Below are 15297 nucleotides of genomic sequence, written 5' to 3' on the forward strand. Positions count from 1 at the left end.
TGATGAGTTTTGCTAGTCTACTAAAGTGGCAGCGTAGGACATGTAGTTTACAATTACTTACCCTCTAGTTTTGTGTGACATAACAGTTACTTTGGCTAAAAGTTACAATTAATACAAATGATAGAGACTATATTTAGGAGCAATAATTTCAGAGAAATAAAATTGTGCACATGCTTTTGTTTTTTGAGGAAAAGAGTAGTCTTTTCCAAAAACAGCCATTCTCAGGGTTTTTCGGTCTATGAACTCTGCACTACATTTTCACCAGCAATGTCTGATTCAGTTTTTCTCTATGCTCACCAGCATTTTGGAGTTGTCATTATTTTTTATTTTAGCCATTCTGTTGGGTGTGAAATGATATGTTATTGTGGTTTTAATTCACATTTTTTTAATGTCTACTGATGTTGAACATCTTATCAAGTGCTGATTTGCCATCTGTGTATCTTCTTCAGTGAAATGTCTCTTCATTTCTTTTCCCTGTCTTCTAAATAGACTCTTTGCTTTTTTACTTGTAGAATTTTGAGAGCTCTTTATGTATTTTAGATACTCATCCTTTGTCTGATATGTGTTTTGCAAATATGTTCTCCTATTCTGTAGATTGTCTTCTCATCTTCTTGCCAGTTTTTCACAAGAGCAAATATTTTTAATTTTGTGATTCAGTTTATCAGTTTTTCCTTTAACTGATCATGCTTTTGGTTTCAAAGGTTAGGAGCCCTATGCTTAGCTCTAGATCTTTAGCATTTTCTCCTATTTTTTTTCCTAAGACTTCTATAGTTTTGTTTTGCATTAAATTTATTATCCATTTTGGGTTGATTTTTGCACAAACTGAAACCTCGGTCAAGGTTTTTTGTTTTTGTTTTGTTTTGTTTCGTTTTGTTTGTTTTTGCTCTTTGCCTATAGATGTTCCTCCAGAACCATTTGTTGAAAAGTCTGTTTGCATTGAGTCCACATGTTCATTGCTAATTTATAGACATATAGTTGATTTTTGAATGTTTATCTTGTATCTTGAACCTTGCATAACTCATGTATTAGGCATTAAGTTGTTTTATGTAGATTTCTTGGGATTTTTGATGTAGATAATGATGTCATTTACAAATAGGGACAGTTTTATTTTTCCTTTCCAGCTCCGTATTGAATATCAGTGATGTGAGCAGAATTCTTGCGTATTTCTGATCTTAGAGGGAAAACATCCATTCATTAAGCGTAATGTTAGCTGTAGGCATTGTGAATGTTCTTTACCAAGTAAGTGGAGGAAGTTTCCCTCTTTTTTTTTTTTTCCTAAAACTTTTTATCATGATGGGTGTTGAGATTTTCTCAAATGCCTTTTCTGCATCAATTGAGATAATCGTGTGTTTTATATGCAGATAACATTGCTTGACTTTCAAATATCAAACCAGTCTTGCATCTCTAGAATAAATCCTTTTTGGTCAGGGTGCACAATTTTTTAAACATATTGAGTAACTGTATTTGCTAATATTTTGTTAAGCATTTTTGTGTCTATATTCATGAAGAATATCGATTTTCTTTTTTATAGTGCCTTTGTTTGATTTGGTATCAGGGTTATAGTAGTGTCATAAAATGAATTGGGAAGTGTACCCTCTTCTATTTTCTGGAAGAGATTGCGTAGAATTGGTATGGAATTGTGGAAAAATATTTGGTAGAATTCTCTAGGACACTATCTAGGCCTGGAGATTTGTTTTGGGGAGTTATTAAGTTATATATTTTATTTCCTAGTTACAGTTCTATTCAAATCGTCAGTTTCATATTGTCCAAATTATGGTAGCTTGTATTTTTCAAGAAAATGGTTGTATTTAAGTTGTCAAATTTATGTCTGTAGTATCCCCTTGTTAAACTTTTGATGTTTTCAGCATCTGTGGCAGGAAGTTCTGTTTCATTCTTAATATTGGTGATTTGTGCACTTTCTTTGTCACTTTTTCTAGAAGTTTGTCGATTTTATCTTTTCAAAGAACCAATTCTTTGTTTCATTTTATTTTCTCTAAGTTTTTCCGATTTCAATTTCGTCGACTTCTGCTTCAGCCTTTATTATTCCCTTCTCTTTGCTTAATTTGGGTTTACTTTGCTCCTCTATTTCTGGGTTTCTGAGATGGAAGCTTAGAGAATCTTCCCTTTCCTTGAATTATTTCGTTGAAGTATTTAGTGCTGTAATTTCCCTCTTAGCACGTTATCTGTGTTCCACAAATTTCGGTATTTTGTATTTTTATTCAGTTCAATTTACTTTTTCTTTTAAGGCCTCCTGTGAGACCTATGGATTATTTAGAAGTGTGTTGTTTAGTTTGGAGATATTCCTTGCAACTTTTGGCTACTGATTTCTAGCTCAATTCTAATGTGGCTGAAGAGCATGCTGTGTATAATTTCAATTTTTTAAAATTTGTTGAGGTTTTCTTTTATGGTCCACCTTATTATATTTTTGGTGGGTTTTGGAAAAAAATGTGTATGCTTCTATTACGTGAAGTGTTCTGTAAATGTCAAGTAGATTCTGTTGGTTGACAGTGTTGTTGAACTCTTCTATATCCTCGGTGATTTTCTGCTTAGCTGTTCTGTCAGTTACTGAGAGATGCTGTAGCCTTCACCTATAACTGTAGATTTGTTCTCATTTTAGTACTGTCAGTTTTTGCTTTGCATATTTTGCAGTTGTGTTGTTTGGTGCATACACTTTTAGAATTGTTATATCTTCTTGGTAGATTGACATTTCTTGGTAGAGTGACACTCTCTCTTTGTAATTTTCTTTACTCAAGTCTACTTTACCTGATAGATAGAACCACTTCTGCTTTCTTTTGAATAATGTCTGAGGCATATATTTTTCCATCTTCTTATTCTAAATCTTTTGAGCAAAGGAATCCCAAATTTCTTAACTATAGCTTTGGCCATAGCTAATTCTTTTGAAAATATTTCAGGAGTGGTGATAGTTAAAATTTAACTTTGGATTATAATATTCGGGTTCCTAGGAGTATTCTACCTAGAACCAATTCAATAAAGAAGAGAATATTTTTCACGAGTGGGAAGAAAAGGCACAGAGAATTTGAATTTTTGACTTGTGTGTATTAAAGGCAACTTTAAATGATTACATAAAAACATGAATAAACACCCAACAGATACAAAGTCACTCACTGATGTGAGTTGGTGACCAAATATAAGGGGAATATGTTTAAAACTTATTTAGCTTTTTTGTTAAGAGCTTGGTTAATGTTTTTGTTTAATTGAAATGCTATTACATGGCAAATGACCCATGTAGGAGAATTCTGAAAAATGATACATACCAGATGTGATCATTGGTATCTACTGTTGGAAATGTCCATTCACAGATACTCACAAACTCAATACTCTCGTATTGTTGTCATGTAGTAAGACTTTATTTTCCTAGGCTTTCACAAAATAAAATAAGTATGTGATGAAGAGAGGCTCAGCATTCCTACTCCGTTCTTGATAAACTTAGTTAACTCCTTTCCCTTATCACTCAAGGCCAAAATGCTGAGAGTTCTCGCTCTTGGGCATCTTTTGTTCTCTGGCAATACCTCTTCGTTCTACTCCCCAGCACAGCACATGCTGTGCTGGCATACTAAATCTAACGGAGGAAATTTTAAGTGTCAACAATATGTACTTGCATATTTGAGACAGAATACTCATATGTTTTTACATTGTAACACTCTATTTCTGGGAACATGGTTAAAGCAGGAATTTTTTCTAGCATTTTCTTGACATGATTCTCCTTACCTTCCTCCTTATTAAAAAAAAAAACAACAAAACATTAGATTATCCTTCCTCCAACTGGACTGATTCTTAGGCTTATGATTCTTCAGGATTAGAATACCTAACACTTGAACACAGAGCTCGCTCCATGTCAGACACTGTATTAAACGCACTACATGCACCCTCTAATTATTGTGATATCATTATAAGAATATTATTCCAATATAAAATTGAGATAATAATAAAAAGACAGGAAAACTGATTTCAAAAAAGTTGAAAGATAACTTGCCTGCATTCACACAGCTACTAAGTTCTTGAGCCTGCCCTGGAATCTATGCTTGCCTGAATCCCCAGTTACTCTCCTACCCCTACACTAATCCTATATTAGACTATCAATTCCAGAACTAGCTATTATTGTAACCTATTAGTCTTTGAAAAAAATAGGTCTCTGTGATTCATGTAAGTACTATCTGCCTAACTTAGCTAGTATTCCCATAGCTCCATTGCCAGGCATCCTGTGTTTTCTGTAGCTTCTCTCTCCTCTTTCTCTCTGCTTCTAGACCCTGCTCAAAATTGGTTTCTCTGTTCTTAATGTTAATTAGAGGACTCAAACATTCTGTCTTCTCTTCCTCCTTTCTTCTAAGTATCGTCCCTCCACGATTTTTACGATTCCCATACAGATTTCATATGCTTATATGAGAAACTCACAGTATAAATGCACATGTTAAAACTGCCATTTTAAAGGCAATTTTATTTATTGCTTTTCTTGTTATTTATTGCTTTCCTTAACTAGTTCTTAGACTTAAGAACCTTCCATTTATATACTTGTATATATTTTTAGGCTTTCTGAACCAGGACCCAAGATACCTACCTATCACTATAGAGCGGGGAAATATTCTGAATATTAAATAAATGTTATATTCTTCCTACTTAACAATGTCAATAATGAATAAATTTTTATCAAATGAGTGTCTATATGTCAGATACCACCGTAGACACTTTTACCCTTCCACCCACACTTTTTTAGGTAAAAGAACATTTTTTAATATTAAAATAAGTTTTATCAGTATAATAATATACAAATTCATTTTAGAAAAATAAAAAAATACAAACAAAAAAGAATTAGGAAATAAACACCAGCAACACTTTCAATACTTTTATGATTATCCTTCCAAATTTTACCTATATTTTTGAACTGTTAGATTTTTTTTCAATTAACACTATGTAATAAACAGTCTTCTACATTAATGGCTGTTAAAAGGTTAATAATAGTTCGTTTTGTGGGTGTACGATAGTTTTAAAATCACAGTTCAATGTTGGATTCAGCCTATGGGTAGCTTTTTGAATTACATGTGATTATGTTGAATGTCATTGCAGGTATTTTTCAAATGTATCCTTAGGCAGTTTCCTACAGTCTCAGAAATAGCATTTCTAATGGACTGGTGGACGTTTTCCAGATCTCAAAGAATTATCATTTGATTAGTTAAAAGTTTGTAGTCTGTACATTCTAAGGAGATCCTTTGTGTATGAAATTCAGCATAATTAAAGTTAGCTCAAACCTTAACTATTGAAAAGTGTGTCTCCTTTATTCAATAAACACTGATAGAATTCTTGACATAGGATGCGAAGATGAGTAAGAGGTTGCGGAGTGCAGGTAACAATTTACTGTAATATGCAGATTTGTTATCCACTAGACTACAATGTGCTTAAATTCTGTAGAGAACAGACGCACATGACCCTTAGGCTGTGTTGAAGAAAGCCTAAGGCAGCGGACAAAACAGTGATTACTTGCTGCATTTCTTACTGAGAAAGAAGAATGTACTTTTTATTTAATACTTGGTGGTTGAGGAAAAGATACAACCCACCGGTGGCCTCTCTTCCTTGATTACTCAGGTTTCTCACATGGCCGCGGGCAGTTCGCTTGCTTTTAGCCTGTGGAGGAAATACCGTCTAACTTTGTGTCGAAGGAGAAGAAATTTAGAAACGACTGAAATAGCTAACATGGGAAGACGAAAAATATCACACTAACGGAAACTTGTCCTGAGACAAGACGTCACTTGGGAAAACCATAACGTCAACGCTATGGCGTCACGCCTATAAGCGGAGGCGGTAAAGTGTTAAAGTCAGCACAGGCCCCCATGTTTCAGTAGGCGGCGCAAAACCTGTGCGAGTTTTCAGGTGGCGCCACCGACCCCTCCGGGCCCAGAAGATAGGACCAAGGAGGACAGCCGTTAGAACTGCGTTCGCGTCATACCTCAGAGCGAACGCACAAACGTACGTCTCCAAGCACTCCCCCGAGGCCCCGCCCACTCGTCGCCCTAGAGCCCGCGGGGGGCCCCCGAGGGGGCGTGGCTAAGGGTGAGGCGAGGAGAACGCGCAAGCGCACTCAGACCCCAGTCAATTAGCCAACTATTAATCTCGCGAGGGTTGAAAGTCGGTGGCGTAGGTAGTTGTCCTGGATGCTGGCGAGATAGATGATTTCTCCCAGAGGAAGAAAAGGAGGCGGCGAAGCTAGTTCCCGGCGTCGGTCTCTGTTTCGCTTTCCTTTTTTCTAACTCCAACCCTCCGCCCTCCCGTAAATCAACCCGCCTTCCCTGACCTCGGTGACCCAGGTGGCCCCGCCCACTCTCGTCGACGTGATTCCCGCCGTGAGGTAAGCGCCGGTCGAATCCCGAGCCCCGCGGAAGAGGAGGCAGACCAAAGGGGGAGGCTGCTGGGCCGGGCTTCGGCTCGTAGCGGAGCCGCAGCGCAGGGGGGGCATTCGGGTGGTCCTTTCGCTCCTTCGTCAGCTCGTGGCGACGTAACCACCCAGGCCTAGGCCTCCTCATCTCTGCCGAGCCGGGCCTCAGGCAGCAGCGAGTGACGCAGACGGAACATCATGTCGTCCGCGGCCGAGCCTCCGCCACCCCCGCCTCCCGAGAGCGCGCCTTCCAAGCCCGCAGCCTCGGCCGCCAGCAGCGTGAGCAACAGCAGCAACAAAGGCGGCCCGGAGGGCGTCGCGGCCCAGGCGGCTCCCTCTGCGGCTAGCTCCGGCCCCGCGGACTCCGAGATGGAGGTGAGGGTGGCTGGTGGCGCGGGGAGAGGGCGCAGCGGGGAGGAGGAGCTGGTTCCCTCGCCCGGGTTTTAGTGATCAGACGCAGAGCCGTACTCCACCCCTCCTGCATCCAAACTCGGCCTCAGACCCTTAGGATCCGAAATGATTCGCCCTTGCGCCCTTGTGCTTAACCTACCCACGCCGACTCCGATGGGTTTCTGGAACTTCACATTTACATTATTTGTTTCTTTAGCGACCCTTGCCAAATCCTCCGGAGCTATTATTAAACATGATATTGATTACTGAGGCCGAGAGGGACCTACCCGGTTATTTATTTATTTATTTTCGGTAGACTCCCATAATTCCCTCACCCATCTCCGTTTCTAGCTTTTAGTTTCCACTAAACTTGCGGGTAGGGAGGGGGAGATGCCCCTTAGTAGTGAGGGAAGGTTGCGCGGGGTGGGGAAGGCATTTAAATGCAGCGCATCCGAGGACTCGGGCCTCTCTTCTCCATCCCGGTCCTTGCGGGGGCGGTATCTGTTCTGGGCAGAAACAATGGCTAGAGCTGGATGGCCGAGTGCGCAGTGGGGATAAGCGGGGCGCAGCTGCTCCTGTGAAGGGAGAGGAGGCTCCTCCCAGGCACTGATCCTTAGGGAGGGAAGCGACCGAGGCAAGAGCAGCTGTCTTGGACCCCCATCTAATTTGGGTAGGGGGATGGATGAGCGAATGGATGAATTAGTGAGTCTGGGGTGGTTGGCTTTCAGTCCAGCGCAATTCCTTCTTTTGGGCCTTGGCCCTTTTTTTCTTTTCTTTTTTTTTAAATTGGTACTGCTCGCTTGCCGAGCCTGCCTTCAAGGGCTGGAGTTGGCCAGGGGATGGTGACAGTGCTGCGGGGGTGGAAAGTTTGGGGAGCTGCCAGGCGGGTCTCTTGGGTGTGCTCCAAGACTTTGCGAGGTCTGGGAACAAAGTGATTGCTTGCTCCTTCCAAATTTTATTCTTGGCCTTCGATCTGTTTTGAGATATTTTATAGTCGCAGCCCAAAGATTTCTGGGATTTTTCCATCCTTAGATAGAAGGAGTGAAGGTAATACTGCTCTAAAAAAGGATCTTTGATGGAGAATTAACACAATAAGTAAATGGAAGTGCAGTTTACCACTGGAACGTTTGGCGCACCAAAGTTTTACTTGGGCACCAAAGGTCTAATCTAGCGTGAAGTAACATTATGTTAATAGTTTATAAGAACTTTTTGGTGACGGTAGGTTTAGTGCAATAGGACATTGATCTGTACTTTTAAGTGATTTGATTTTTGTTTAAAATTCTTAACCTAGCGTTGCCTATTTTTCTTAAGGTTTTAAATGGTTCTTTTGGATTACCAGGTCTGTTTAACTTGGATTCCTGCTCCATGGTATGAGGGGGTTTGAAAATATTTGACACTGAAAGCATTTGTGTGTAAATGGACAGTTCTCAGCAAAATGCTGTCCATAGTTTTCATCAGCTTCTCAAAAGGGTCTGTCATTCGAATTTTGGAATAACAACCATTGTCTCAGGAGAGATGTTATTTAAAGAAAGAGTAATTTAAAGCCTAAACTGGCTTTTAGTTGCTATTTTTATATTTAAGTGGAATTTAAGTATGGATATTGATAGGATAACAAGAACCAAATGAAGTCTGGGCCAGATTTATTTGCCAGTTGAAGAAATTGAGTCTTCTGATAGGTAGAATCTGTGATAGAACCCAGGTCTGGCTCTGAAACTGACCCATTTCCCACGTATTTTTACCCTGTCATATTCTTACAAGAAGGATGTTTGACAGTTTTATTTCTTGAAGAATGACTTAGTTATTTTTACCTTTTCAGTATAGGAACATGAGTAATTTCATCTTTTATCAGTTTCTTCCCTGACTAGTTTTAGTCTTGATTTTTTTCTTTTCATGTTATAGTTGATTTAAAAACTTTTTTTAAAAGTAAATGTACTTTAGTCTTTTTTTCTTAACTAAATTCGGAAATCATGGAGGTTCACTGATAAATACGGGTTTGAGCATATATATATAATATATCTGGCAATCTTAAATGCCTTTTTCTTGTTTGAAAGTAGAATTTAAGGTGGGTGTTTTTCAAAATTAGAAAATAAATGAAAGCTTGCATTCTCAAATTCTTTCTGACAAAGCGGACCTTCCCAGAAATATTAGTTAGCTTTCCTATATATTCAGTTAAATTTTCATTTTTGCTTGGTACCGATAAGTCAAGGGAGTAATTTCTTTTTTGTTTATTATGATTTTTTTGGCAACGTGGATGGAACCTTTTTGTCTTTCACTGTTGATCAGACTAATAGGTAGGTATACTATATGCCAACAGAGTAGACTGATAGATAGGCACACTATATACCAAATAATCATAAGACCTCAGTTCTGGAGTCCAAATCCTTTTTTTTTTTAAACTATGAAAGAAATAATGATTGCTGTTGGAAAACATGTTTTACTATATTTTGACCTTTTGATATCTAGTACCATTTTGTGAAGTAGGCTAGTAGGTGGCTTTATCATTTTTATTCATGGACACCAGAAATTTGCAGTGAGCTTAAAGGTAACACAGGTGCCTAGAGATCTTAGCAATGAAGTTAGATTAGAATTTAGGTAATTTGACCTCTCAGTTCTGGTACTGTACCGGCTCCAGTCCCGCAATTTTAATTACAGATAGCTTTATTATAGTACATACTGCCAAGAACAGATTTGTACATTGTTAATGAAAATTGTACTTTTACCAACTGTTCTTTAGTTGTTTTTTTGACAGATGAGTAGAACTTTGCAGAGTAGTTGTTGCTGTTTTTTTGTGGGATTTTGAATGCCAGGGTGAATAAATTTGCAAGAAAGGATATTTATTACTAATTTGTAGTTAAGGAGTATTCGATTTAGGATGCATGATAAATTTTTTGTATTTTTCCAGAAGATAGAAATCAGGGTGACTAATGATGGTGATTTCTAGGTGTATATTTTTGTAGGAGCACAGTGGATACTGCAGTTTTATGATTAAAAGGGAACATGATTTCTTCACATTATATACTATTTAATTTGGTTTCATAATATTTATTGAATAGAAAAACAGATTTGTTGAAAGTTATTCTATTCTAGGATGATGTAGATAATAGTCTTGTGTTTCAATCTTGGCCAATAGCCACGCAGTTTACGTATTTGGGTTAAATAGGTTGTTAGCATCATGGCATTTAATTTCATCAAGATACTCTGTCAGGTTAGATTATAGCCAGTTAAGTATCTAGCAAGTTTGGGATAGAAATGTATTACTTAGAATGAGTTTTGAGCAGAAATTAGTTTAATAATGGTGTGTTAACTATTTTTGAAGAACAATCCATGATTTTTTCCTTCCTACCAGGAAGTATTTGATGATGCATCTCCTGGAAAGCAAAAAGAAATTCAAGAACCAGATCCTACCTACGAAGAAAAAATGGTATGCTCTAGGTATATGAATAGAGTCTATAATAATTTTTAACTAGGTGACTGAAGGGACCAAACATCTACATTTAATTTTTATAACTGAGGCACAGATACCCAATTGAAATATGTGTAACATGGGATACTATAATTTTTGTTACTTACCTATGTAAAGCAAATACAGAAATAAAACATGAACACACATAATAGTGTTATGTAAATATATGGGATATGTTACTCCCCTTTATTTTAAGATTTAGTGTCAGGAAGTGAGGACAGTAAAAGACCAGAGAAGTAGTTATTCAAAGTGTTTCTGCATCTGTCATTCTATTCCACTGGGTACAGAGACAATAATATATACTCCTTGTCCACAGCATTTTTTGCAATATGCGTGAGAACTTTACAACAAGAGCACATCATGTTATTATACTTGAATCCTCGAAGAACCAGCTCACATTTCCTACGTTACAAAAATTTTTTTTAGCATGACTTAAACCATAACCTATGAAGAGCTTTAAACTTAAATTCAGATTCAGTAATAATAATGGCTAGTAGCAAATACTTACTGTGTACTAGGCCCTGTTCTGAGTGCTTTATGTGGATTAAACTCGTTTAATTGTACTGAAATCTTAAAAAGTTAAAATAGCATGTTATTTTACTATGTTATTTACATGTTGTTTATGTTACTACTATACAATACATCACAGTACGCTCTTTAAGAGTGAAACCAATGTCTTAATCTGTCTTCAGCACCCAGAACAATATCTGGTCCATAGTATATTTTAACAAATATTTTTTGAAACTTACTATCTTCTCAACCTTTGATCTTCTCTTCAAGATCAGTAGATATTTTGAATCTCTTAAATAGCTTCAAAATCCTAAAAATACATGCATTTTTTGAACACGTGTTTATGTATATGCATACATAATGTGCATGATAAACATAGTAATATGTAAAATATAAATGACATTTTTATTTTTTATTTAAATTCCAGTGTAATTAACATACAGTGTTATATTAGCTTCAGGTGTACAATATAGTTATTCACTAATTCTGTACATTGCTTAGTGCTTATCAATTATTTCACCCCTCTCTGGTAGCCACCAGTTCTCTGTTTAAAGATTCTGACATTTTTTCTCTTGTTTTGCTTCTTAAATTCACATATGAGTGAAATCATATGGTATTTGTCTTTCTCTGTTTTATTTCACGTAGCATTATACTTTTTAGATCCGTCCATGTTGTAAATGACAAGATTTTATTAACTGACATATAGGATTTGTTACATTTTGTAGATGTACATATCTGTATTTGTCCCATAGCTTTTCTTTGCTTTCAGCCTTAAAGATATATTTGCCAGCTCCACTTTTCCTATCATTTCCTCCAGCCCTTCACAATTTATGTTTTGTTGTTAACACTGTACTAGTGGATCTCATTTCCAGTTTATAGCTTAATTTCATTTCATTCTTCATCTCACTTGTGTGTGATATTGTCGACCCCTCCTCAAAATTTTTAGTTGCCTTGAGAGACCTTTTTCCCCCCCTTGATGATACCCTATTTACTTGACTATTCCTTTGTCCTCCTTCATCACATCCTAAACATTTCTTCTCGAACAGTTCAACAGTCATTGGTTTTCTTTCTCTTTTCTTTTCTTTTTTTCTTAAGATTTTAAGTAACATGACATCCAATGTGGGGCTCAAAGTCAACCCCAAGGTCAAGAGTCACATGCTCCACTGGCTGAACTAGCCAAGTGACCCTATCATTGATTTTCTTTAAACTGAATTCTACTCAATATTTATCTTTATTTTTTTTATATGTTTTCTCTTTTTATTTATTTATTTATTTATTTATTTTTTTTTTTAATGATTTTTTATTATGTTAGTCACCATACAGTACATCCCCGGTTTCCGATGTAAGGCTCGATGATTCATTAGTTGTGTATAACACCCAGTGCACCATGCAATACGTGCCCTCCTTACTACCCATCACCGGTCTATCCCATTCCCCCACCCCCCTCCCCTCTGAGGCCCTCAGTTTGTTTCTCATAGTCCATAGTCTCTCATGTTTCATTCCCCCTTCTGATTACCCCCCCTTTCTTTATCCCTTTCTTCCCCTACCGATCCTCCTAGTTCTTATGTTCCATAGATGAGAGAAATCATATGATAGTTGTCTTTCTCTGTCAATATTTATCTTTAGCCCAGATGCTTCCAGCCATCATATTATTTTCATTTGTTTGTTGGACATTTAAGTCCCTTTTGTACTTCTTTCTTAGGAATATACAAAATTGAATTTATTTTCTCGACCTCACATATCTACTTAGTGTTATTAAGTTCCTCTTAATATATACCCAAGCTGTCCTTGATGGTACTTCATAATTTTAATAGTCTTGCAAGTTTAACCTCATAAATACTTCCTCTCTTTTCCCCATTACCCTATTCAGTATTCTTCAATTGAATGGGTTATTTTGTTGACTTTCTATATTTGTTTCCTTTAATGATCTGGCCTCTTCCAAATCTCTTCATATATTTCTTCCATATTTTTCAGTGTCCTAGTTATTTCCTTTTTCACCAATCATGATCTTGATTACTTTTCTTTTAAGCAAGCTCCCCTATCATTTGTTAGTTTCTAACCATAGGTAAGTCTCAGTATCCACTCTTGATTCTTGAACCAAGGATGCTGAATACTACTTGAGAAAACTAAATAATAGTGCTGATTGGTACCAGAATAGATTTATGGTTTTTACTCTCAGGCTTTCAGTATTTATTGTGCAGCAGTCCATTTAGCTATTTAAAAACTTTACCACTCTGAATGAACTTTGTATTCCATTTCTGACATCCTTATTTTCAGACTTCTTCCACAAATAATTACAGGCCTTTCTTCAATTTATTTCCTCCCTATTTCCAAATGTGAATGGCCTGTCCCTGCCCTGTGTCATTTCCTCCTGTCTTAGATAAAGAAGCTTTTTTTTTTTTTTAAATATTTTATTTATTTATTTGACAGCCTACAAGTGGAGGGAGCAGCAGGTGGAGGGAGAGGGAGAAGCAGTCTCCTTGCTGAGCAGGGAGCGCCATGCGAGGCTTGATCCCAGGACCCTGGGATTAGACCTGAGCCAAAGGCAGCCGCTTAACAGACTGAGCCACCCAGTCTGGTTTTAAGCTATTGATTTTAATCTTCCATTTGATTTTATGATTAATGTCCTTCGGGTTCCTAATCTTATTCTGTTGTTTCTCCTTTTTAAGGATCTGTTAGTTTTCTCCCTTCTCTTTAAGATCTCAGATCATTTTTATTTTAATATTCTTATTCTCAGCCAAGGTCTTCACTTGTTTCTTTCTTCAACCCTTCCCACAATTCTACTGAAAGCTTATTCTGTAAATGTTGTTCTGAACTCTTTGGTTCTTTGCAACTAGTTTATAATTCCACTACCACTTGGATGAATGAATGGTGAGAATTCTGAAGTTATTGACTCTTGTATAGAACTGTGGTGAAATTTATACTTAATTCCTTAAGGCAGTAGTTCAAAACTTGATTGTGTAGAAGGTCTTGGATATTTTTGTTCTGATGTGTCATGAAGGACACTTTGAAAATCTTAAAACATCTAGAGCCATTAAAGGTTTTTGGAAATTAGAGATGCGTGATAAGATCTAAGAGTGGGGACGGGAGGGGGTACCCCCATCTTTGTTGAAACATTATGTCTTAGGATTTTCTTGGTCGTCCCTGTTAAAATTTTAGTGCCATTCTGTTTCTTTTACCCTGCTTTATTTTCTGAGCATTTATCACCTTCTGACAATCTCAATCCCTTAGGTTTATTTTTGATATTGGACTATAATGAGCAAAAAAGTGCGTTTTCTGGTAGATACACAAAAGTAGTTGTTAAATTGAACAGCTATTTAAGAAGATAATGTTTATTGAAAACTTTTGAAAGAAGCGAAGAATACCTAGTGGTTTTTGAATACTACAGAATAGGTTTTACCTTAAAATGTCTAGCTCTGACCAATCTGAATTAATTTTCAGAGCTTATTTATCTTGATTCCAAATTAAAATTACAATAATTGGATAGACTTTTTCAGCCCCAGTATCTTCTAGTTGCATGGTCTTTATTATATATGCATTAAGAAATGAAATCCTGCAAAATACACAGAAGTATCTTAGTCAGTACTTTAAAATAGTTTGTAATCCTCAAAAACAGAAAACTGAAGCTTGTCTTCTACAGAAAATTATCATGGAGAAGCATGTCGATTTCAAGGATCTAAAATTTTTTTGTTTCATATTTTTCCATTCTCTTAGTGTGATAATAGGGAACATTTCAAAGTGGCAGATATTTGACATGAAAGGAAGAACTAGTATTAACTACATTGGGTTAATGAATATTTCATGAACCTCACAGATTTTTTTTTTTTTTAAGATTTTATTTATTTATTCGACAGAGATAGAGACAGCCAGCGAGAGAGGGAACACAAGCAGGGGGAGTGGGAGAGGAAGAAGCAGGCTCATAGCAGAGGAGCCTGATGTGGGGCTCGATCCCATAATGCCGGGATCACGCCCTGAGCCGAAGGCAGACGCTTAACTGCTGTGCCACCCAGGCGCCCCCTCACAGATTTTTTTTTTAAAAAGATTTTATTATTTATTTGAGAGAGAAATCCCGAGGGGAGGGAGAGGGAGAAGCAGACTCCCTGCTAAGCAGGGAGTCCCAACATGAGGCTTAGTCCCGGGACCCCAAGATCATGACCTGAGTCAAAGGCAGATTGTTAACCGATTGAGCCATCCAGGCGTTCCCCCCCCCCCTTTTTTTAAAGTAAGCCCTGTGCCTGATGTGGGGCTCGAACTCCACAACTCTGAAATCAAGAGTCTTGTGCTCTACCAATTGAGTCAGCTAGGTGCAGCTTAATGTTTTTTAACCTGATACCTTTTTAAAATCTGGCACAGCTGAACTGATAAATGACCAATGCATTTTCCCCATTTCTGAATAAATTCACTTGTATTGAAGAGTGTCTTAATTTTTTTGTTATTTTATGGTCCTCTATATTGATGTATAATTGACACATGACAGTTGTAAGTTTAAATCAGTGAGTTTTGGCAGATTCATGCAGCCAGCCACCTTATAGTCATGATGTAGAACAGT

General features: G+C 37.3%; 1 protein-coding gene across 2 annotated transcripts in view; it reads left to right on the forward strand.

Annotated features, from left to right (window-relative positions):
* The first annotated feature begins 6049 nt into the window (after positions 1-6049).
* SMARCA5 (SWI/SNF related, matrix associated, actin dependent regulator of chromatin, subfamily a, member 5) overlaps positions 6050-15297 on the forward strand; it is a 39251-nt gene continuing 30003 nt past the window's right edge. Inside the window, exons 1-3 of one of the 2 annotated variants that reach the window (XM_026499413.4) lie at positions 6050-6358; positions 6495-6760; positions 10122-10196. In XM_026499413.4, the coding sequence (XP_026355198.1) occupies positions 6584-6760; positions 10122-10196 (252 nt within the window). In that variant the 5' untranslated portion in view covers positions 6050-6358; positions 6495-6583. Of the gene's footprint in view, positions 6761-10121; positions 10197-15297 lie in introns of both variants that reach the window. The other variant, XM_048212218.2, reaches the window with a different exon arrangement.

The sequence above is a fragment of the Ursus arctos genome, unplaced genomic scaffold, assembly GCF_023065955.2.
Source record: "Ursus arctos isolate Adak ecotype North America unplaced genomic scaffold, UrsArc2.0 scaffold_11, whole genome shotgun sequence".
NCBI lineage: Eukaryota > Metazoa > Chordata > Mammalia > Carnivora > Ursidae > Ursus > Ursus arctos.